General features: G+C 37.4%; 1 protein-coding gene across 1 annotated transcript; it reads left to right on the top strand.

Moving 5' to 3' along the window:
- Positions 1 to 4957: 4957 nt before the first annotated feature.
- Positions 4958 to 19547, top strand: ASIC5 (acid sensing ion channel subunit family member 5; the record flags this gene model as incomplete). Its single annotated transcript, XM_056490850.1, has 9 exons — positions 4958 to 5277; positions 7141 to 7372; positions 8511 to 8630; positions 9561 to 9710; positions 10284 to 10431; positions 11972 to 12028; positions 14131 to 14299; positions 17989 to 18080; positions 18720 to 19547. Coding segments are annotated over 9 exons (1488 nt in total), but the record flags the coding sequence as incomplete, so codon positions are not given.
- Positions 19548 to 26084: the final 6537 nt, after the last annotated feature.

The raw sequence follows: 26084 nt of genomic DNA, 5'->3' as shown, positions 1-26084 counted from the left end.
GTGACCACCTCTGTTGGTTTTCCTAATCTTTAGTGCATTAAATATTAGGGAATGTGTGGTTTAAATAACTAGATACATATGCTAGGAGTGAGTGGACAGAGCAAGCTGCCTGTGAGCAATTTACAACCTGGGACCTGTTTGTCCAAGCCATTTGGGAAGGGTGAACAAACATAAGGTTGGTCTTCATCTCTTAGTGTTTGCTTATGAAAGAAAGAAAGAAATTTTTCCAAATCAATTTCTTATGTAAAAACACAAGGGGACAACATAAGCCTTGTTCATCTAAAGCATTGTATAAGCATAACAACTCTTTGTAAGGCAGCAACACAGTTGAAAAAAAAAAGTTGAAAAGAGCCAAGTAACTACAGTTTATACTTCTTCATAACATAACAGTATAAAAGATTGACATAATTTGTTTTATGAACCCAAGCAACTCAGGCAAGAGGTGTTGTCTGAGTTCTGTGAATTACAGTGGTTTGCATTAATAGGAGTCAGGGGATCTGCAGCACTCTGAAACCGCTCAGCAGAGCATCAGTTGCACTCAAGTTACAAACAGGTCTTAAAAACTGCTTGAGTTGACACAAGAGCTGCGCAAAGCTTGTCCTGGCAGAGTCCCACCAGTGAGGCAACAGTGACAAATGGAGCTTAGAATTCCAAGAAATAGAGTGCAGAATCTTGTCAGCCAAGAATAATTCAATGGAGTTCAGTGCTTTACCTTGCTGCTTGCAGCATTAACAACACAGCCAGAAAATAGCAAACAACCAGGCAGTAAGGCACCAAGGAGCCAAGCTGATACACATGGTAACCCAAGAATTCTGTAGGTGACCAACGGGACATTAATAACAGAGGGAAAGAAAAAAAAAGAAAGGAAGAAAAAGAGGAAAGGAAAGGGAAAGGGAAAGGGAAAGGGAAAGGGAAAGGGAAAGGGAAAGGGAAAGGGAAAGGGAAAGGGAAAGGGAAAGGGAAAGGGAAAGGGAAAGGGAAAGGGAAAGGGAAAGGGAAAGGGAAAGGGAAAGGGAAAGGGAAAGGGAAAGGGAAAGGAAAGGAAAGGAAAGGAAAGGAAAGGAAAGGAAAGGAAAGGAAAGGAAAGGAAAGGAAAGGAAAGGAAAGGAAAGGAAAGGAAAGGAAAGGAAAGGAAAGGAAAGGAAAGGAAAGGAAAGGAAAGGAAAGGAAAGGAAAGGAAAGGAAAGGAAAGGAAAGGAAAGGAAAGGAAAGGAAAGGAAAAGAAAGGAAAGGAAAGGAAGAAAGATCAGAAAGAGAATGTGAGGGGGTTTTTTCTTATTTTTAATCAAATACATCCCAGGTTTGAATCTTCTAGTATTTTTGTTCACTTTTATTAGATGTTCTTTTCTTGAAATAAATTTCTAACAAGATAATTCTCCACATTTACAAAAAAGCAGTCTCTGTACTTTTGAATAACGCCTTGTTGGAATGATTGACCCTGCATGTATATTCATCCTTGCCTACAGGTTTAGCTCTTAGAAGTAACAGCTCATTTTTGCTGAAATGTCTACAAGAACATGAAATCTGGAGCTGGTTATGAAGACAGCTAGTCAAAGTGTGGATGAACTGCATCCTGTTCCTGGTGGGAACATAGTGAGAGACATTGCCCTGCAGACCAGGTAAAGGCTCCTTTTTTACTTCAAGAGAAGCTATTCAGTTCTGGACAGTACAGTATTTTAGCAAAGGTAATTGGTTTTTCTAAGACAAAACCAAAATATACAAAGGAAATTTGTAAGGTGATGCAATACACAAGTGCAATACACATTAGCACAATGAGTAATTGAAATATATATAAATATGTACATTTGATCCTGTAATCAAAATTATCTTCTCTTTCACATTGTAGACTGTGTAAATAAAAGGCAAAACATAGCAACCCCAGCAGGTAAATTACCCAGTCCCATGTGTCACTGAGAATCACCTCCCATTTAGTGTTCTATAAAAGCCATTACCTACAGTGATCACAGTGGTAAGGCAGCTTGTTATCCATCCCTTCCTTACTGAAATAAGCTCAGCCTCATGGACCAGCTCAGGAGATTCACTGAGTCGGATGCCAAAGGTACGTGACTAAGCATATCAGAGTACTTTACCAAGAGCTTTGTTGTTTGTCATCTAGTCAAAAGTAGCAACAATGTACCTTTTCAAGATACAATAAAGAAGGGAGAGCTCAAAAAATGTTGTATGTATGTTTACTTAAGAAATTAAAGCCTTCAGCTATTGGCCCTCTGTGTATTTAGAATAAAGCTAATACATTTTTAACTAGGCAATTGCTAAATAGCATTTTCTAAAGAAATCTGGAAGTAGCGTAAGGATTCTTTAAGACAGTCACAAAGTAGTGCTAATGAAAGGAGCAGCATGCTATTATTAGATAATCCTACACATTAAAAACAAAACTTTTAATGTTTTTCTCAGGTGAAACATAATTTCTACTTACTACTATTTGCTGTACTAGCTATGCACAAGAGCTGAAATATAGCTTAGTTTCATGTTTGCTTAGAGTCAAAGTTACACTTCTGTTGATTAAGGTAACTGGCCCTGGACTTCAATGTCCAGGGATATGCTATCATCCTTGTACCTAGCACAGTGCATATAGAAGAAATAAATACTCACAGCACTATCCTTAGAGAAAAGGATCTGATTTGCCTGTGATCTCTTGTTGGAGTCTACAGGCAGTAGGTACAGACACATAAGGAATGTACTTCTCCCTCTGCTCTTTTTCAGGGAACATACAAAGAACTTGTCCATTGGCCACATGTTAGCGAGAGAGAAGCCTACAGCAAAACCAGAAATCTTCTCCATTCCAGCACAATGTACAAAACCACATATGGCTGCACAGATTTGCAATGGGTTCCAATAGTCACTAGAGCTAGAAGAGAAACTTATACACAGTTTTGTAGCAGAAAACTGTCTGATAATAAAATGAGATTATAGTAAATTATATAATATTGATCAAAGTTCTTACACAGACCTTAAAAAAGCAACAAAAAGTAAATTCTTTCCCTTCAGAAACATTTTGAAATCCAGCACCAGCTGGGATTTCATTATCACAGTCCAGAGAATGTGGACCAAAGAAACGCCCCAGAGTACTGATGTGGTCACAATGTGGCTGATGTGGCTCTGGCAGATGACTCTTACATCCCTTTGTTCCTTCACCCAACTGTAATAGCCTCGAGTAAGTCAGTCTTAAAAAGGCTATATTCTTTTCCTACCACACATGCAAACTATTAAGCCTAGTTTTTGGTTAAAAACCAAAGAAGGGAAGCATTTAAGTGCTGTTAAACACGGATCTAAATAATACATTTTCAGATATTAATAACTGTCTCACAAACTTTCTTTGATTTGCTGTTCTAATGGACTTAATGCCAAAATAAAGTAGTGGATAGCAAACTGTTAAAGAAGCACTTTGCAAAAAGAGTGATCCAATTATGACAAGGTACAAAAAAGGTCTCATGAATTTTCCCTCATTTGGATATTTTGGGAGAAAAAATGATGTTTAAATCCATGTCCAAAAGATTATTCTGTATTAAGTATAAAAAAGTTACAGCAGTTCTAGGTATTGATTACATTCATTATTGCTACAGACCTGAAACTTAAATTTAAAAACTGTTTGGTTTGGTTTATTTTAATATCAGTTTATAGAAAACTGATGCATATATATGGTGCATATATATGGTGCAAATGAAAACTAAACCCATCCCATTTCAAAGTTATGGAATCAGTTAAGTATGAACGTAAGAAAATGAAATCAGATATTCTTTTGAACCTGCAACCTTCCAAGCCTTATCCTGAAAATTTTAATAGTGAAAGAGTAAAATTCAATTTCATATAATTAATTTTTAACCTAATTTGTCAGAGGACATGTGAAGGACCAGTCCTATTTTGGGCTGTTGCTCTAAAAATGAGATGTTTAACTTTACACGTAAGCTCACAGTAACCTATGGTTTTAGACCCAGGAAGAATGTCAAAATCCAAGCTTTTCCCCAGATGTGGAACTACTCTTTTAAATTAAAGTGGTTAAAGATTTGTGGGCTTGAAGTACTGCAAGCTATACTCTGTACTCAGGACAGCACTGAGCTCATCACTCAGCATACAACTCTTCCATCCTCAGAAGCAATTTTATTACTGTTCTGGTTTGAAGGACAGGTGTCTGCCGATAAAGGCAAAAGTTTTCCTTTGAAATAAAGACCTTAATTTTACTCCCCCCCAAGTATTTTAAATGTTTGAATCAAAGACTCTGAGGCAGAGATAAGGGGGTAGGAATAACAGCTATTTTACTAATATATCTAACAGTACAAGCAGAAACAACAGTAGTTGTTAAAATTACCAACAAAACAGAACAGATAACTCGGTCCCAGTCCTTTCTTTAGCTGCAGGCACACTCTCTGCACTCGGTCCCGGTGCTGCAGATGCGCAAAGCCCGGCAGCTGCAGAGAGCAGGCGGGAGCGGAGGCGGGAGGGGGCGGCAGTGGCCACGCCGGTCTCAGGTGGGAGCAGCTGGAGAGGGCAGCTCCTCGCTCACCGTTTGGGTTCTGGTGCTCAGCTGTGTCCGCAGAGGCAGGAGGCTGCAGCAGGGCAGATGCAGGGCAGGTGATCGCAGACCGTCTGGCTCTCCTGCGTTCGGCCACGTGGCTCCAGATGGGAGATCCTCCTCTGAGCTCCCCAGAAACACGAGTCCCCTCCGGAAGCACGAGTGCCCCTCTCGAAACCGCTCCCACCTATCCCTTTTGTCTAGAGTCATCAAAGGTTGTGGGTGTCACCCGGCCAGCTCCATTGGCATGATAATGGGAAAAATTCTTTAAATTGACACAGTAATAGAAAAACACTCAACCCCCAATATTTACTTAAAGAAAGAATTTACAATTAAAGGGAAAATTTACACCTGCTTTTCATTATCAGAATTATGTGGATTGTTTTTCTAAGTTATGGTTAAATGCTAATTTTTAAAAAAATTTAACTTTGTCCATATTCAGGAATACTGGAAAAGATACGATTATGTTTAATAAAGAAACTGCTGCCAGATTTGGAAGACAGAAAGAAGTATCATGAGGAGTTTGCCTCATCCACTTCATTTCATGGTGTGCATAACATTGTCCACACACAGAGCAAGGCTCGTAAAGTGCTGTGGCTGCTGATAGTCACAGGCTGCCTTGCCACTGTTATTTGGCAGATCTGCAGTCGCTTCATCTACTACTTCAGCTGGCCAACCACAACTACAGTGGTGGTTCAGTATGTGGAAAACGTCAAATTCCCTGCTGTGACCTTTTGCAACTTGAATAGGTAAAAATTATGTTTGTTGTTCGCTCTTGAGACACAACACATCTTTATATGAAAGCAGTCAGGTTCCACGACTTGTTTGGATAAATTGCATAAACCAAGGAAAATGTGACTATGTGGGGCATGTATTCCATACCACCACATGGTACTTAAATGAAAATAAAAATAGGAGAAACAACACAAGGAGGTTGCTTATATAATCTTCCCCTTCCTTCAGATGACATGATTTTTAAATTTTCACAATAGAAGTTGGAAGAGAAAAACTCCTCTGGTTGCAGTGTTTTATGTATGAGTGTTGCTATTCAATGTAACTAAGGGACAACCATCAGCCACATTCAAGTCAAAAATAAAAGGCAAGATTAGCAAATTATCTTAAGTAGAAACCTCATGCAAAGGTAAAAAGGTACTCTTTTTTCAGAGGTGCTCAGCCTTTAGAACTCCAGCTGATGTTTGGGATTTTTGCAGGAGGAAAGCATTTGGGTTGCTTAGAAATCATGTGTCTAAGCAAGAACTTCACTACAGATTTGAAGACAGTGACCAACATTCAGTGCAGCCAGTTTAAAAATAATTTAATAAAATTGTGGCCTGATTTTTAGAGCAAATACACAATTTAGGAACAGGGTTAGAAACACAGAAAGTTTATCCACATTTTTTCCTCAAAAAAGAATACTTTTTCTTATTTTCTACCTTTTGCTGGCAGAATCAGCCAGAAGTCCAAGTCTCAAAGATGTGGAGTCATTCTGCCTTCCTATGCCACCTTCCCATGACTTGCATAAAGCTGCCCTAGGTTATATCACAAAACATGCACTGCAGACAGAAGTTGCAGTGGGCTGGCTGTTATAAACGTGCCTCGCTTCTTGTAACTATAGCAGCAGCACACTGTATGGAGTCAGCTACTGAGCATGGCATTTTTCCATCTAAATAACAGTTCTCTGCCATATCCATCTGCCAGTCATGCTGTGCTTATCCTCCCCTCCTGTTTTTATTAACTGGGGTTTTTTCACTAGCAGGACAGAGACATAGCACTCCCTTCACCTTTATTTTTTTATTCAAATTCAGAACTGTTCCTACTAATCTTCCTTAAATTGGGGCATTAAGATCTATTACACAAATATGTTACATTAATAAAATTTTTAAAATAAGATAAAAATGTCAATTCTAAATAACATGGCATTATAGTTTCGTTTGTACTTATTCTCTCTTCAAACTTCTAAGTTCTGTAAAGCCTTAATTTACTTCAATGAAGAACTTCAATGCTGTACATAAGGAAAGCATCATGTTTTTGAGACTTTTCAAGTGGACTCAAAGAATAAAGATCATCCTTGATTTAAGCCACCATGCCACCAGCTCATGGGAAGGTAGACTCTCTACACTGAGGTGTACTACATTAGTAAAGCATGTACATGACACTACTGCAGATGTGCTTAGAATTCAGTTTTCCAAATTAAGGAAAACAGCTTTGTTTGAAAGGGGCAGCTCCTCTCAGCTAGTTTCCCACATGTCAACACAATTGTTCACCTTGTCATTGGTTCTACAAATCTGGTTGTTGGCTTATGTGGTTAATCTGCTTAGGGCATTTGGTTTTTAATATTTAATAAACAACCACACACAACAGAAATGTTCCCTATATGACTGACCAGAATAGCCATGGGAAGGGGTCTATTTTCTATTTCCAGATATGGAAGATACATTCCTAGAGAAAGAGACTATATTGTTTATTCATGTTGTAGAGTGCAACCTCTGATAAGAATCACTTATAGTTTGTGAGCAGACAGCAAATTATGTCAAAGTTTTGTCAAAAGCAGCCTTGAGATCAGTCCTATAACTACAGACTCCCAAGCAATTCTTTCTCCTTCTCATTGACAGGTTTCAAGCTCATGCAGTGAGCAACCTGAAAGTAATTTTTTTAATTTGGAACATTGTATCTGCAATTCTCCAAAAATTTGCTATGGAAAACAAACATTCCCAGGAGTTAAATGATTTCCTTCTTGGGAACCAGAACTTCAGTATCAAAGACTTCACAAGGAAAAATGGGTTTTATCTGAACAGCAGCACATTGCTAGAATGTGATTTTTTTGGGAAGCCATGTTACCCACAGGTAAATATGCTTATTTTATTAAAACAGTAGCATGGAGAGGAAGGGGATATGTTCTTATACTCTACTTAAGACATTTAGCTTTGCCAGCTGCTCCCCTATGTTCCTTTATAATCAAACAATGGAGAACAAAAGTCCTGCTCTAAATTACCCTGAGGGTCTCAATTCTCCCACTGACTACAGAGGCAGCCTGCTGGACTCTTTCAGCTGTAAGATGGGATTTCAGTTTAAATTGCTCTTTGCCTAAATCAATTCTGCACAGACAGCAGCTTTTGAAAGCTGTCATACCTCCAGGCTGTATCTAACAACCTTTTCCACCAGTGGCCTATAATGAAGGACAGTTTGAACGAAGTTTTTTACATGACATCATTCTGTAGTTTTGCTCTTGAAGTCAAGGATATAGACAGCCAGGGTAACTATATGCAGAGTCCACAGGAATTTAAAAAATTGACATTAAAACAGCCCATCTTTGGGAATTTGGGGCAACAGACAAAAAATATGATCATCCCATTCTTATGACAATTCTTCTGTAAATGAGTTCCCAACTTAAACAGAAAATGTGAACAAAGAAGTCAGATCTATATCCTTTCAGTTTAATCTAACCTTTAGATATGCTGTAGTTTCTAAAATTAGGCACTAGAGACTTCTCTTTACTGGAAACACTAGCACTAAGAATTAAAACTAAAGCAATGAGATGCAGTCAAATTACAAAGTGGTTTCAGGAAAAAATGCAAATACTGTACTTTCATATGTAACATGACATTTAGTTTTGAAACTAAGTCTTCACTAAGCAGTAAATGGAAAAAAATAAAAAGTTATTTTTTAATATATAATTTCTATATAATGTTACAGGTATAGAAATACACAGGATCTCATTAAACTACTCTGAGCAGTTCATAAGTATTAATAAACAATGTGAAATTTCTTCTTTAAACTTTGTTTTCTATAGAAACGGCTGAAAGACTTCTGAATATTTAATCACTACCACTTTTCTGATTGCAATATTGAGCACTTCGGAGGAAAAAAATAAAACAAAATAACCCAACAACCCCAGTAGTCCCTCTCTTGCATTGCAATTAACTAAGGAAACTGCAAGTGTTATTTCTTTCATTTCACTCTTCCCTATTTTCCTTTATTGAAGGATTTTGAAGAGGTTTTCACTGAATATGGAAACTGCTTTACTTTTAATCACAATGATCTTTCAGCAAGAAGAGTGACTTTGTCTGGAAGAGGCTTACATTTACTTTTTGATGTCCAGCAGGTACAGCTATCCTAAGGATTATAAGCAATGAATCACATGCTAACTTTTAAATTAGTGGTGGGGTTTGTTTTTTTTTTGGTTGCTTTGGGATTTTTGTTTGATTTGAGTTACACAGACCTCCAGAATTTCATGCCCAAAGTTCAAAATCAAGACTATTTCCAAGTAAAAGGGTATTTTAAAGAAAAGACCCAAATAGACATTTAAAAAGACAGAATTATTATTGACTCTGTCCTCAGCTAAGGCGGAGAAGGTTGTGAGTGAGCATATGCATCCACTGTTCACCCACAATTGAAAGATGTTATCAGAAGAGCAATTTAATTTTATACAAGCAGTTCATTTTAATAAAAGGCCCAGTAGGGAAGGTCACCTGGTACCAGTTTGTAAGTATTTTAGTTACAGCAGCTGCAGGAGCTCAATGCCAGCCAAGACCAGGCCTTTACACTGTAAATTATTTCTGACATTAAATTGTATTTGATGAACAAAAAGCAAAAAAACCAGGGAATATCACCCTGTGAGAACAGGGAAGAAAACTAGCACACTAGTAAATGACAGATATTGGCTTTTGTTCTCTAGGAATTATGAGTCAGGAGTGAAAGGTTCTGAAGAGAATAATGGAAAGTTTGCTGAAATGTGATGGGTAGTTGCAAGTAAAAGGATCAAATCTCCAAGTTATGAGTAAATGCTCATCTGTGACTTCTTGTATTTAAAACTGGGGTATTCCAAAAGGAATAAAAAGATTAAAAGTTTATAGCAACTGGAAAGAAACCGTCAGAGGTAATGAACAAAGGAAATTCAAGTCAGTTTGCTTCTATACCTTCCTGTAAATTGCCAAAAATGTTACTAAATAGCATAGTACCACAATTAATATAGCTAAAGGTTCAGATGGTAAGCAAACCCAAAACTACTTTAAACAATTCTTTTTCGTACCAGGACAAATTCACTGATGAACCTACTCTTGGTTATACTGATGCTGGAATAACTTTTGTTATCCATTCACCCCAAGAGCTTCCACGTTTTGATGGTTTAGGTTTACTGACACCAGTGGGGACACACGCACAGGTCGCAATCCGCCAGCTGAAGGTAAGGACTTTGCCATGAACTGGAACAAGTATTTTTTACTGTCTCTAATTCTCTTCTGAAGCACTGACAATGAATTAGACATTTTGGAATGCAAAATATTTTCTATGCTTTAGTGACTCCAAAAAACTAACATTTCCTCCAGACACAAATGAAATTACTGCTGTTTGGGGAAGGATATCACTGGTTTTCCTAATTTGTCTCTATCAAAGTCAGCCTTTCTTTCCTGAAACTTTACAGCCTTATTGACAGATAATGTTAAAAGACCACAGAATTTCCCTATCTGCTTCCCATTCTGCTACCATTAAGGGGGGGCCTCACATTCCTAGCAGAATCCAAGCTGTTCAGAGTACCATTTCACACTAAGCTGCCTGATCAGGCCCTACTTTTGCTGTAGGAGGGGGAGATGAATTTTTAATCCCAAGAGCATGAACTGTAATTGCCTCTAAATAAATGACAATGTTACACCTTGTGTCTTCAACAGGTTTCCTGCAGCACTTTAGGATGTAAGAAAGCAAAACCTATGTTTAAAACAGACCTCCAAAAGTTATATCTTTTGTTATTATTACCCTACAGTCAATTATCCAAGAATATCCATGGGGAGAGTGCAAGCCTGATATAAAGCTTCAGTACCACAAGATTTATAGTACTAATGGATGTTTGCTGGAATGCAAAGCCCGGTACATCCAGGACTGGTGTGGCTGTTTACCATTCGTTCTTCCAGGTATTTCTCAGGAGTATCATAATACCACACACTGATCATCTTCTTGGAAGACCTCACATGTTATTGAATAGCCAAGGAGATACAGCACATATTTGAGGGAAATCTCCATCTGAGATTAATTAAAATTCCAAGGAAACAAGAAAAATAGTCAAGCCTAGACCTAGCATCTGGGTTATTGTCTATTCTTAGCATACAGTCCAAAATATAGAAAGAAACAATTATGCCTCAGGAGCGTGAGACAGGTTTGTAGTCTTCAACTTGACTTCCTAAGGAGCTGGAACTAAATCCATAAGAAGGCATATATTTTCACATGGTATCCAGGCAATTTACTTCACCGGCAGGCATTCAGCAACCACAGCAGAAGAGCTTGCTTGAAGACAGAATATGAGGACCCCTACATGAGCCAAGGAAAGAGCCTGGCAGCAGCAAAGGCTTCACAAAAGCCAAAAAGCTGTATGGAGTCTTTTAATCAGCTTTAAATGTGGAGCACCAGGTGCATGTTGTAATACTCCCCTAAACTATCCAGGTTTCTTAGTAATACTCCTTAAAGTATCCAGGCTTCTAAATCAATCTAGAAAAGCAGTAACACTGAGCTCTCACACCTTTTCAGCATTAAATGTAAGGACAATGCTGTCACCTAAAGCAAGAGCTGGAATCCAAACCTCTGCTCTTGCACCACTTTTTTCACAACTGGTGGGCAAGAAAGCCACTAGATCACAGGAAAGGCCACAAGAAAGCCTGCACTTTCTTACTCATTGTATTTTAAAAATATGTTCAAGCAAGGCAGAATGCTCTTACTAAAGTAGGCCCATTAATGTGTAATCTCTAGCCTGTTTGAAAAAACAGGAAAAGGAGGTTGGCAGTCTTCTGCAAATGTCATGGAATGAGGGTTGCCAAGGCAATTAAGTCTGGATCGCCCATGCCTGGGGTGACAGCTTTATGCAACTTATACAACTTATACAAGGGCAGTTAGATAAATGAGAGCAATGCCTTCTGGAACTGTGTGCTAAACTGCTACACAACGTCTCCATGTGACCAAAAAAAAAAAAACAACAAAGGGGTGAAACTGAGGCCATCTGGAATCTGAAAATTTTGCTCTAGCTCAGCATTCTATCTTACCCCTAGGTCTCAAAAAAACTCCTGCATGCAGTTCAAATTTTCTTCAGAAACACATGGGATGTAATCACATATCAAATCTACCTTACTTTGGTTTTTGTTTTTTCATTTCCACTAGGAAAAGCAGACAATAACAAGCTAACACAAAGAGTGAACCACAAGCTTAAAGGCAGTTCAGGCTGGTACACATAATGAAGGTGTTTGCTCCAACAGCAGCCTCCAGGCTTGGTCTGTTGTGTCTCTTAACTCTGTACCCCTCCTGGTGTTGGCAGCTGCAATGTGCCCAACTGAATTGATTTCTCAGTTGTGTAATCATTAACATGAAGTGGTGAGCAGGCTATGACATTACATTTCAGTTTAGTACAAATAGAGCTAAGGGTTAGATAGCTAATTGAAGCTCCTAAATATTTTTATTTATATTTAGGAAATGGAACAGAATGTGACTTGCTGAAGTTTTACAAATGTGTTTATCCAGCAGTCTGTAAGTAATAACTTCATATTCATGTTTTCTAAGCCAATTCCAAATAGTGGACAACATCTATCAATTAAATCAAAATACTGAAAGTAATCTGAAGTGGAGTACATCCCAGTTAATTTAATATTCTGAAAACAGAGACCAGACGGAGCATGCTATATATATACATATATATATGTGTATATATGTGTATATATGTGTGTATATATATATATGTAAATATAAACAAACAAACAAATATATATATATATATAAACTAATAGAAGAACTCATTTTAACAACTAGAAATGGTTTAAAATGGAAGAAAATCCAACTAATGTGTTTTCAACTACCAAGACTCTGGCTAGCATTTTCACATCTTCATGGTATCCTTCTAGATCCAATGTTGTATTCTTTGTGCAAGAAGAGTGAGCAGGACAGTAATAACAGGTTTGTTAACTGGTAAAAACATAAATCACCGGACTTATAGGTTTTATCTTTTTTAAAGTAAATTATAAATTTTGAAAGCACTCCAAATGCATAAAATCTCTTCTATAAACAAATAATGTGCACAGAGTGGATATGAAATTTTAAGTCACTACAACAGACTGGAAAATACAACGGTAATCCGAGAAGTAACTTTTCATGTACTTCAGAAAACTTTCTTTTGTAATTGCTTTTGTTTCTATTGTGTGTAATCACTCTTTGAGTGATTAGTATACTCAGAAGTTGGTGGGGAGACTGTTTTGATAAGGTGTGTGCAACATTAGGGCCAGATCTACTACTATAAACAATTACTTTTTTTTCCCTGTAGCTATTTTGAAATGGATTCCACTAAGTTCACATTCTTATATAACCATGATCTTTAAAAGTCCGCCATGAGGGAAGATGTATATTATTTTACTTCATAGATTTTCAGTGACTGAATTTCAAAGAAACCACAGAACAATAAGCAAAAATGACCCCAAACTCCCCTGAAGGATGTACAGGATTCAGAGCTGGATGCCAGGAGGTTTGTAGATATATGGTCCCCAGCATCTCATTTTAGGGGCTGACTCTCCTCTGACAGTGTAGGAGAGGTAAGACATCTGATAACAAAATCTCAAGTAGCAGCACACTTATCCAGTATCTGCAGGACCTTCTAAGAGCATTATTTTAGGAGCTGTAAAGGCTGCTTCTCCAGAATACAATCCACAAACCCAGCATCCCTAGAGAGTATTTCAAATTATCATCTAACAGGCCGAGATATCTCCTCTTCTGTGCTTTGCAAAAGTGAGAAGCCCACAAGCAAAGCAAACAGACACAACCTCTGCTACCCCACAAACAGGACAAATAGAGCATTACAAGTAGAAGATTACAGTACTCATCTCATAGTGATGGCTTATGATCTAGGAAACATTTATGCATTACAATTTTTCATCCACATTGTTTTTCCCTAGCTTTCCCAGATTTCTGTAATGGTTATTTTCTGCAATTCTTTCTGTAATTCCTTGTTAAATGAATGGCTCCCCACCTTCATGAGCAGCCAGACCTGCAGAATTTTATGACTTCTCTTCGGTATTTGAAGAGAAAAAGCTTTCCCTAAGCCTTCTTAGCTGTCTGGAGCCCAATTATCAAATGTCAGGCAGGGGTTAAGGTAAAGTGAATTTAGCTTACCAAGGTTTTAAAGTTATCAGATGGTAGCAAATTACAACTGAAATTGCTCTGGAAGCTGTTTCTGTGCACTGAAATGAGCAGGGCAGGCACTAAGGCATCAAGACCAAGGATGTATACCTCAGTATTTAATTAGAAAGCTAGCAAAAAATATGGCAAGTCTTTTGTTGTCTTTTTGTTTAACTGTGGGTGAGAAATAATAAGCACATAAAGCACCAATGAAGGCAGAAACATTTAGAGGTGATGCATTTCTTGAAAGAAAGTGAGGAAAAATATCTCAACCCTTGTTTTGTGCACTAGTTTCCCAAATGACAGTTGCAAATGTTTATTTGATCCTTCAAAACTTTTCTCAGGATAATTAATCTGCACATTTATCAAAGACAATTAATAGTAATTTAATAAGTATTTTTAAAAAGTTTTTAAACTGTATGTTCTTTTAGAAATATTATATAAGTTATTTCTTCTGAAATTTCCAGATGATATAGAGGTAAAAGGATTATGCACAGTAGGAACTCACAATTCCACTTGCCCTACCCCATGTGAAGAAACAGATTATCCTACCACTGTCACCTATTCAAACTTTGGAGGAGAAAAAGCCATAAAATATTTTTCTACAAAATTGAAGAAAAGCCCAGAGTACATCAGGTAATCTTGCTTAACACCTTGTCTAACAAAGAAATTATCAATTCCTTTTAACCATGCTAGCAGAGCATATGATGAAAATATGACCTTACAAAGGTATTTTATGTGTGGTATTATTACCATTGTCTGTGAGACAACACAATCTCTTGGACAACACTGGTTAAGATTTATACAAATTCATATCTACATTGATGTATGTATGTATTATACACATAGATACATATACATATAAATATGTATATAACATACTTAGATACACCTAAGACTGGATAAGAATAGATAAGACTGGATAAGAATAGATAATGCAGTTGCAACATAATAGTCTCAATTACCTTCTCTGTCGCGAATCTCTTGTAATGAAGCTTTTGATCACTGTTTCAAACTGGAAAAAAAAAAAAAAAAGCAGGGTTATGAAACCTATACACAATCAATTCAATAGCAAAGACAAATCTTCACTTCCACAAATTAAGGCAATGAAAAAACACACCTAAATGCTGTATAACGGTTTTCTCCTTTCAGCCTATTCCCAAAGGAAGCTTTGTAAGTATGGAAGACCTGGGTTTTATTGTACTAGCAATGCCACAGATACAGTAGTATTTTCTATTGATAGTAGAATTCCCTAACACCATTAATATTATAAAAGTTATTTAGAAAATCTTTGGTACCACATTAATTCTCAAGAGATAGCAGAAGAGTGAAACAGGATGGTTGCCTGTGATTGAAAGCACTACACAGAAAAAGATCATTCTCCACCCAACAGAAGAAACACAGAACAGAAGGTAACAAACACAACCTTCCAGTGTGAAAACATCTGAACACTACTGACTACAACTTTTATGCATGAAAAGGTGATAGGACTTACGTTATGCATAGAGCTGTGTTGGTCACTATGCAGACTGCACTGATCTAATCTGCATACTTTTAAATTCAGAGATGCCATGTGTCCTTATGCTTTAATAGACCACACGTGCCTTACTGTTATGATATAAAGAATTGGTGCCAGACTTCTTTGCAAACACAAGTGTTATACACAAAAAAATTTAATTATTTCCAGATTTTTTTTTTTTTTTGGTAGAAATATATGATCTAGTTGTCAAAGAAATTTAATGCAGTTCCATACACTGAATTGCCTCTTTCTCATAGTCAGAGATGTCAGCAGTACAAATAAGTACTAAAGCAAGTGCTACATGAGCTCACAGTATATACAACATCAAAATATATTTATAAACAACTGAAGAAAATTTGATTCATTAAATATCTATGAGTTTCACTGTCTCAGTGACTTTAGTTTTCTCACTTTCAAAGCCGTCAGTCTGCAAATGTGTGCATACATTTATACATGCACAGGAACTATACAAATCATAAAATGGTTGGGTTGGGTGGGACCTTTAATGGTCAACTAGTCTAACTCCCCTGCAATGAGCAGGGACATCTTCATCTACATGTGGTTGCTCAGAGCCCAGTCCAACCTGACCTTGAATGCTTCTAGGCATGGGTCATTCACCACCTCTCAGGGCAACCTGTTCCTGTGTTTCACCACCCTTGTTGTAAAAAAATGCCTTCCCATATACCTAGTCTGAATCTACCCTGTCTTAGTTTACAACCATTATCTCTTGTCCTGTGTCTACAGACCATATTAAAAAGCCTGTTCCCAATGAACATTATGAAAATTCAACCTGTTGTTATATGCAAACGATATTAATCCCTTTATTTATCTTTGTTAATTATTTTATTGTCTATAAACATCATGTGCAACTCTGTAATTATTCAATTAAGCAAGGGAACATAGAGGAAATTCCTCTGTTACCAGGTCTTAACCAATAGGAATCCTGCCAACACATTAATGAGTACACATTTCAAACTATAAAACATAGAGATGTAATTATCTCTGAAGATGAAAGGGGAAAAAAGTTAAATATTTATTGGATAGTTCTGCTAATCCATTACAAGGGCAGGAGCCTTACTAACAGAATCTAGGAGAATAAGATTATTTTTATCTATTAGTGCTACCAGAGTTTTAGAATTATCTCCCAAAGAGATTGAAGTGATGATTTTGTATAGAAAATAATTTTCATGAATATTTAATACTGTTAATGAGCTCATTGTCACTGTCAAACCAGAAACTTGTAGCTGTTAAAACTTCTGAAGAATTACAGAAGGGTTTGGGTTAGAAGGGATCTTTAATGATTATCAGGTTCCAACCCCTGTGGGCAGGAATACCACCCTCTACATCAGGTTGCTCAAAGCCCCATCCAACCTGGCCTTGAACACCACCATGGATGGGGCATCCACAACTTCCCTGGGCAACTTGTTCCAGCGCCTTAGTACCCTCACAGTAAAGACTTTCTTCCCAATATCTAATCTAAACCTACCCTGTTTCAGTTTAAAGCCATTCCCCCTTGTCCTATCCCCACATGTCATTGTAAAAAGTCCCTTTCTGTGTTTTTTGTAAGCCTGCTTTAGGTACTGGAATACTACTATAATTTCTCTCCAGAGGCTTCTCTTCTCCAGGCTAAACATCCCCAAGTCTCTCAGCCTATCCTAACAGGTGAGGTGCTCCAGCCCCCTGATCATCTTCATGGCCTCCTCTGGACTCTCTCTACATCCTTTTTATGATGGGAGTCCCAGAGCTGGAGAAAACACTCCACTCTTGTGGACCTTCCTTCAGTCTTCTGGTCACTCTTCCTTCAGAGTTGTCTAGGCTGACTTTGTGGGCTTCAAGTGCATATTCTGGTATGTGTTGAGCTTCTCCTCAGTGAATACCCTGCACTTAGGGCTTCTCTCATTCTATTCTCTGTTCAACCTGTACTTGTACTTCTCCTGACCCAGGTTCAGTACTTAGCACCTGGCATTGTTGAACTGCGTGAGGTTCACACAGGCTCACCTCTCAAGTCTGTCCAGGTCCCTCTGGATGGCATCCCTTCCCTCTAGCATGTCAGTCATACCACACAGCTTGGTGTCATCGACAAATTTGCTGAAGGAGCCCACAGTGCCACTGTCCATGTCACTAAAAGAGATGTCAAACAGAGCTAGTCCAAATACTCTACTTGGACATTGTGCCATTAACATTATGTGTGCAGTCAGTGTGTCTGTTTTCTTCCAAACCCATTTTTTTTAATATTCAATTTAGGATATAGGCAAAGCTTTTCTGTAGACAAGACATCATAAAGAGCTCTTTACTTAATCATTACACAGGTCTTGCTCCAACTGAGATTTACCTACTCCTCCAATTTTGCAGCAGGCAAGAATATAATTAGGTAAGTGAGGCTACTAACAAAGAGTAGAACTGAACATCCAAGTTTAGGACAAGCAATGCTCTGCACATCCATGCCAGTTGAAATAAGCGTAATTAAATATGCAGTTGCACATAATCAAGTGTAAGGCTACACTGTGCTTGGCATTTCCACTTCAGTTTCTCAGTGACCCTTAAAAAGTATGAGTCTGTCCCACTCTGAGTTCAGATCTAGAGCTATTTTTTCAACATAGAATGAAGATCTACCACTACTAAACTGCTATTGTTATTAGGACTTTGGGTTTTATCCTTCTCTCATATAACTGATTTTGATAACACTCATCTAATATTTCATTAAAGGACACCATCCCTCTCCCTGAACTCAGACCATGCTGACAGATGTTGATAAAAATGAGCAGCACTCCTGATTGTCTCAAGTAAATTCTGTATTTGTCTTTAGGCAAAACCTTGTGCGTATTGAGATTAAATATCATGATCTGAGCTACAAAATAACACAGCAGCAGAAGGCCTTGACTATCTCTGAGTTACTTGGTAAGTGAATGTCTAATATTTATTTATTTTTTATTTATAATTGATCTAAAAATAATAATTTTAAAAACACCAGACAAAAAACCCTACCCTGTTTCTTTAATTCTCTCTCCTCCTAAATCAGAAATTATGTGGCCTTCTGAACAAGAAGCCATAATTTTTATATTATAATAGTAATAATCATGTCTGTCTCATGGTCATTTTTGATACTGTCTCCTCTCATTCAGTTAAAGAAACTGTTGTATGGGTCAGCAGCTGAGAGTAAGAATTAAGTTTGGCACTAGTTTCTTGCTCTATCACATGGAAGACCGTCAGAATAACGATGTTTTGGGGATTTGGAGAGGAGAGGGAAAACATGGGTATGAGAAGCAAGGGAACAGCTAAAAAGGCATAGAAGTGGTAAATATTTTAAGTATCTGTTTCACAGTAGGATGACTTGTGTTGTACTTGCTTTATTTAGAATTCTCAAAAACACATTAGTCTTCTTCAGTAAACTTTCTTAAGAATATTAGTTATATTTTCTTAAAGTGATGGATTATGTATATTGAATTTATTTAACACTTGAGCCTGGCAAGGTTTTGTTTGCTTGCTAGACTAAACCAGATGCTTTGGATGACATATGTTTATTTCCTTCTATTGTAGCTGATGTAGGTGGCCAGCTGGGATTGTTTTGTGGTGCCAGTATGATTACAATCATAGAACTACTAGAGTATATTTTTACTAACTTCTGCTGGATGTGCATCTTTCTTCTTTTGAAAGCTCCTGATATGCCTCAATGGAACAATCCATGCCAGAAACAACCAACACAAAAGGAAAAAACCAGGGGAATACAAGAATGTTAGTGGCTTGTAGAAGTCCAGAACTAATTGGTTTTGCAAATTCCCTTTCTTTTTAAGATATAAAGGAAACAGTAATATTTCACACTGCTCTCTCTTCTCTTCTCTAACTGTGCTAAATAACTTCAGAGTGTATTTTGCAAAGTCTTGTTATATTAAAAAAAATGCAATCTTTAACTTTTAATAATTTTTTTTAAAATAGCATAGCAAGTGATGCTGACACATGATACAATTTAGCATTCAAGTTTTTATCTTCTGTGTTTTGAGTGACGAGAAATAATACACATGCCAAATTATCTCACAGAAATTTCTCGACCACCATAAATATGTAGCATTGCTATTCTTAAAATGCAGGTTCCTTATTAACAACTGTTCTAGTAGGTATCATTGTAACATACTCCAGTGAAGAATATAGTGGCTTCAAGTAGAACAATTAGGAATGTGCTTAATAGCAATAAAATTTACAGTACTATCTGTCTGAAACACATAAAAAAAATGTCATCAGTCTGCCAGCAACTATAGAGAACCACAGGGCATCCAAGTGGGATGTCAAGAGGGCAAACATGGATCAGGTTCAGTGTTTAATGTCATGAAAGATGAAAATAAAGAATAAAGGCTTCATCTAAGTCTTAAATATGAGTCAGTCTAAGAATTTTGTGGTTTTGGTGCTGATTCAGGCTTCCTGAACATTTATTTCTTTAAAAGTGTTCAGAAAAGCTTCTGTGATTTCCTGCATCTGTTTGGGCATATAGAGCACTAATGATTTAGTCTTATGTTTTTTAAGAAAATTGCAATGATTAAATAAAGTAGTAAGCATATTTACCAAAGAGCCAAGTCCTTAAGGTCAGACATAAAGTAATGAAAATGCCACCATTTGGCCATTATTAGCAACAGTTTTCCTTCCACATAAGCTGTACCATATGCAATTCAGGAAATGGTTTTGCTTCCTACACAGAGATGCCTTGGTTTTGTCCTCTAGCTTTAAGAATAACTCAAAGATTTTTTTTCTCAATTCTTTTTCATTGGTCACTCCACTTCTGCTGGGACTTTTCCCCCTCACTATTATCAAGCACATTTATCTCAGCAGCTCTACAAATAGGTCATTCTAACCCCACTGTCCAAGTGTGCCTTAGCCAACACAGAGGAAGAATGGAAAGAACAGAGCAAACACACTGCAATATTTCTCCAAAGACTGCTCCCAGCCTCAAACAGTTTCTAACTGTGGAATTCTTAAGCCAAAAGAAATTAAAGGTTTGGAAGTAGGAACCAGGTATTATCTGAGCCCTGGATAAAAGAAAAGTAGGGTAAAGTTTAAACATAGTAATCTAGCATACCTTGAATTTCCGAGATCAAAGTGTTTGTTAGCTATCAATCACAATGATTTGTTCCGTTTGCTTCTATTAATAAGGGCTAAATAAAAGAATTGTAAGGACTAAACAAAACAAAACTAGTATTGTTTCTGTCTAAAGGTTCAAGTGAAATGAAGTCGAGAACATGCTAAAAAATCAGGAAAAAAAAAAAAGCACCAGTCCCCAGAAAGGGAAGGTACTGAAAACTTTGCTTTGTTTAACAAGACTTAAAATAACTTTTGCTTGCTACACTGACTTTGGGCAAGGACAGTTGAAATCACGGCTTGGTTACAGATTCTTTCAACATACATGGCAGAAGTAGCTCTGAATAAAGCAAAAAGACTTGTTTTGCCCAAGGTCAAGCGACAGACTTGGATGGATGTTATTCAGCAATGGTTTGTGATAAGATTATATAAAGCAATTGATTCCCCAGCACAGCTAAATTTAGCAAATGTGCAGCAGAGCAGAAGTAAAGGTGCTTTTGTATTTTGATGTATGACTACTCCTCTATTACAGCAATAATATTTTTAAAACTGTTGAGGAAATGTCTGGCTTTACTGGATGAGTGACAATGTCATATCTATAAGGACAACAGGAGCAAGGTATTTTAACAGGTTGAAAAGATCCCCTCCTAGTTTAGCATTACTTTGCCGCTTACTTATTCTGTTCTCCTTTTCACAAGTGCACATCCATGCAACAAGTAAAAATACTGGGAAGTTTTTCCCATAGCAATTGATTCTAAAATAGTAGTCCCAACAATGAAAGTAGTTTACATGATTAGGAAAGCCCCCTTGGGCTCCTCCCAAGTCCTTGTCTAATCTGCAAAAAGAGATGAAACAGAGAATTTTGTAAAAAAAAGAAAAAAAACCCCAACATTTTAAAATGCATTGTGCAGAAGTCATTAAACTTTATTTAATACTGTAGAGAATCTCACACTGTTGCATACATTTTCTGAAGAACAGAGGGAGACAATTTAGTCATGTGGATAATGACCTGTGTTTGGGAGCTCTGGATTTTATAGAGTATTGTATTCCCTTATTAATTTTATAAGTATTTTTCATAGAGTATTGTTTCATTCCCTTACACACAGTATTAATTTTCAACCTCTGGGCTACTGGTCAGTGTCAGAGCTCCTAGCACAAGGAAGACAGACTTTATAATACAGAACTTGCCATGAGAGACTGAGGGAACGCTGGAGATAGCTAAAGACATGAATCACACCTTTTGACAAGTTTCTTCAGCTCATTTCCCTTCTTCTAAATGCCTCACAAGAGTACTATTGCAATGTACATGACATCTCTGAAGGAGTGCCAGAAAGTAAGGAATTATTCAAGAAGAAATTGCATTTTTTTTTCCAAAGAGATCAGGAAACCAGAAACAAGTAAAGCACTTGCTTATTTGGCAAAGCAAAACGTAGAATGTACAGAACAGCCTGTACAGAAAGATTTGGAACACTTTCATGGAGAAGACAAATTCACTGCAACATTTCACCAGTAGATGCCCCACTTACCTTGGGCTGCTGTTCACAAGGCTCCTTTCACACAGCTGGTTTCTCAGCACCTATTGTAGAATTTCTCAGTGTAACTGAAGTCAGATTGTTTCCCTCTGGTTAATGATGTGTTAGCTGGGGAAACATTTCAAAGGAGCTGGTGGCAAACCTGCCATTATTTAGACGGAACTAAGAGACATCATCTTTGCAGCACTATGTTTAGATTGATTTCTGAGGAAAACAAACAAACAAAAGTATACAGCCATCCCCACTCTGCAGCAAAAGGAGGTGATCAAATAATTTCTTAAGGAGCTTATTCAAGCCAGCTGATCTAATGTTGCTTAAGAAAGTGTTGGTTATGGTAAAATAATTATCCTCACCAATTTCTTCTTTAAGCTGAAACTACCTGGGGTGGGGAGGGGGGAGGGGGTGGAAGTACTTCCCTATATAATCACTCAAGTTTGAAGGTAGTTAGCTGTGCCTACACCCTAGCCCAAACACAAGTGTTTGCACTGTGTGTGAATCTGGCGCTGGGAAAACTTCAGAAGAGAACTCTACCTCACCTGAGCAGTACCTCATGGCAGCATGAAACAGCCAAGTTTCTTACAAATAAACACTGCCTTACAGTTGCTCAGTATTTTGGAAATCCAAACATCAATCCAATCATGCAATTCTGAAAACTCCCAGATGAACATAAACCATAGTATTTCACTCACACCATCTCTAGAAGTATGAAGTGTTTCCACACTGTATCCAGAGTTAAACACATTTTTGTGTTGGCAGTTGGTGTGCTTAATAAACTCAGGATACAGGAAATATCTCCAGCTTCATACCATATTAATTACTTAGTGCAATGTTGAAACATGTTAGGGTTATAAATGATAAATTCTGTATGGTGAGGATACTGCTGTAGATCCAGGGTTAGCACCACATCTCCTTCATGTTGCTTTATGGTCATTCTGCACTGTTAACCCTCTTACACTCTGTCCCTTTATCCACCAAGAGATGCTCATGTCTGGTGACTCCTCACTAAAATCAGCCACTACATGAAAAAAAGCTTCTTTCCAACACAAAAACTTCCACATGGCTCTTCCCACTATACAACTGATGTTTAAACAGGAAATCCCCACCTATCTGTTGTCTCAGGACAGAAATACCCATGGTGGTAGGGTTTTTGTAGTTTTTAGTTTGGTTATTTTTTAGCATCTTTGGGATCAGGGCTACTTCCACAAAACCAGGAAACAGAGGTTCACACACCAGCTATTCTTTCCCGAGTGACATACTAAAACACTTCTATCTCCAAAGAAGCATGTAATTTTGCAACAGGAAGCCTGGTTTAAGTGCTTATCTAGTTTTGCCTTGCTAATTCTTGGGGGTCACTTTCAAAAAAATAACCCTCAGCCTTAGAAAATTTAGTAACACTTCCAGTACACTTCAAGGTCCTTAATGTAAAGGATGATAGTCTACATTATAATTCTTAGTATTTCTGCCTACTTTGTGACACTTTCAAAGCCACTCTCACCTTAACCGGTCATTCTATGTTGAAGAGATGAACACTAAAAAAAACACAGGTTGTGTCCTCTGTGGGTGTTAATCTGAGCACAACATTGGGTTCCCTTATCTACTTCTACCTATTTAAGACTTGGCAAATATGTGTGCAAGGCAGGATTGATGATTACACACTTGACCATTCCTGATATATCCCTCACATACTATGAATCAGCTGAAGATAAGAAGTAGGAAGTTACAATAAGGAATGCTTTTGTGCATAAGCTGTAAAGAACGTGGGTTGGTCAGGGCTGCACACATACCACAGAACATGCAAAAACAGTTTATTAAAAATGAAAATTTTCTTCTGGTGTTTTTCAACTCAACCCATATGCCTCCCACAACAATGACTCAATTCTTATGCAGTTTCCATAACTGATACTCCCAATAACTTTAGCTAAGAATTTTAATACAACCCCATTTTCTGAGGTAACCAACAGATCTTCCTGTACAGTAACTGCAAAGAAAACATACTTAGAAGGCCTACTGTGAATCCTGCCTAATAGGATGAGCCCAGGAATATATTCCTGTTGGTCACCTGGCCTGCTACATTTGTAATCCCGAATTATACCAAAATGTTTCTAGCTCCACTGCATAGGACTCATTACTTGTTACTCACTTTGATCCAGAGTTCAGCAGAAATTTTCCAACCTTAAAATGTCAAACAACTTCTGATGACGTCCATGTAAATATATAGTTCATTTATAGATTGCACATGCTCTAGTCTAGAAGTGCTGCATCACATCTTAATCTTCTCCTGCAGTCTCAATAAATGGAATTTTCTGGGGTTGTTTTAGTCCAAACACCTAAGCAATGTATGAATAACAATGTAAAGCAATGCCACACATAAAACAAACCAGGTATGAGGGAAAAAAAAGCCTTATTTGACTGGAGAAACATGACAAAGTTCTGTTTTAAAACTAATTATAAAAAGCTGCTCACTGTTTAAACACTGAAGCCAAGCAAACAGTAAAAGTAGGAGAAAAAAAAATTTAAAAGGCAATACTGTTACTAAGAGACCTACATAATTCTAAAAAAATATCTGAGGAAAGTGAAGTAATAGAGTGCAAAATTTAGAGAATTCATTTGTCTGAATCATAAGCCCTGTTCCTTATTTTCCAGTATTCCAGTCCAGACAAGGACTGCTCTGTGAAGCACCTCACAAAACCCAGACCCTGTCCCAAAGGTCCTTCAGCTTTTGAATACTGTAAGGCACCTGGTTTGCTCCTCAATTCAAAGCACCTGTGTATTTGGGATGCCACTTTAATTGGTCAGATAAGAAAGTGTGGTTAGGTAGGGCAACTACCTTTTCTCTCATTCTTACTGCTTGCAAAGAAAGTTTAGATGTCTCAAAACAAATGGCCTTAAGAGTAAGCAGAGAACAGCAACAGCACCATCATGCGATAAATATGACTCTTCCTGAGCCTCCCTTGTGAAGGCAAACATGTTTTGCATGTGGTGTATGAAGAAGGGTGGGGAAACAATGGTTTCAAATTATGCGGACAGCACAACTTCCTGTTGCCCAGCTGTTTTGATGAATACTCACCCACATAAGCTCTGCTGATGACACTAGCAAATACTGCATTATGATATGCATACTGCATATTTACATCTGTATTTGGAGACAATATATTTATTCTTTATTGCTGACATGACTGAATTCTCACTGGCTGGTATTGCCAGTTTCTGCAGACTCCATGGGAAGTTTTCAGTATAATAAGCCAATATGAAACTTCTGCCAGAAAACTCTGTCTGAAAATCAAGAACATTATTAGCATATTAGTAACAGCATTCAATTCCAAAGATACATACAGGGGTGAAAACCATCTCTTTGGGAAAGAGGAAGGAGTAGTTTTCAATTGAAAAAAAGAGTATTTCTCGTGATGGTATAGTTCATATATCTGAGGAAAATCAGAAGGGCTGAGGAGTCAAACAGTTGCTGTGCTAAGGGAAACACTAGACTCTTGCTTTCTTAACCTCTGTGCCTTTCATAATGCCAAACAGGAAATAAACCTTCTAAAGGTATGATCTTCTACTGAGTTTGCACCCAGCAATAGAATTCAGCTCTTCAGCTCCATCAACTAATCCTTAAAACTCATCATATTCTCAGTGTGAAGTCAGCAAATATAGTTCTGAATTCAATGGCAGAATTGTGACATTCTTGCCTTAATAAAGAATATAAACTCCGGAAACTGATCGGTAATTTACATGATATCAAGACTAGACTTAGGATGCCCAGTAAGGAAAATATGCAACAGCTACTTATCAATATACATGTTATTAACAACAAATTCTATGCAATAGCGGTTAAAGCTAGAAAAACTCTGGAGGGTTACATCAAGGACAAAGTTGGACTAATTGTTTTTTTTCAGTCACCCTGTCTTGATTTATAAATACTACATTACTCAAAAACATTCTACCTTCAAATAATCAGCAGAAAGAGGTTGGGGGTTAATTTTTGAGATTGTTAAGCAATCAGCTGAACAGAATTGCTCTCCTGCTGAGAAAGCTACAAGTGAAATGAATTTCACGTATGCTGAATGCATGCATTTGGTTTTTTTATTACTAAGAGCAGATAAAATAAATTAAATAAAGCATATACAGGACTTGATAATTAAAATGAATGTATAGTTCACATACATCAATAATGAGTATTTGCCCTAAGGAGGTGAAGGACAACAGAATGTAAAACAGATGGCAGGCACCTCTCAGATCCATAAACCAAAACAATTCTTTTGGCCATGCTTACAGAATCTGTTAGTGCCCAAATTCTGTCCCTCTTTTC

Source organism: Oenanthe melanoleuca, chromosome 4 (genome assembly GCF_029582105.1).
Source record: "Oenanthe melanoleuca isolate GR-GAL-2019-014 chromosome 4, OMel1.0, whole genome shotgun sequence".
NCBI classification, from domain to species: Eukaryota; Metazoa; Chordata; class Aves; order Passeriformes; family Muscicapidae; genus Oenanthe; species Oenanthe melanoleuca.
Note: the sequence above shows the minus strand (reverse complement) of the source record. Positions and strands in the feature narration are given on the sequence as shown.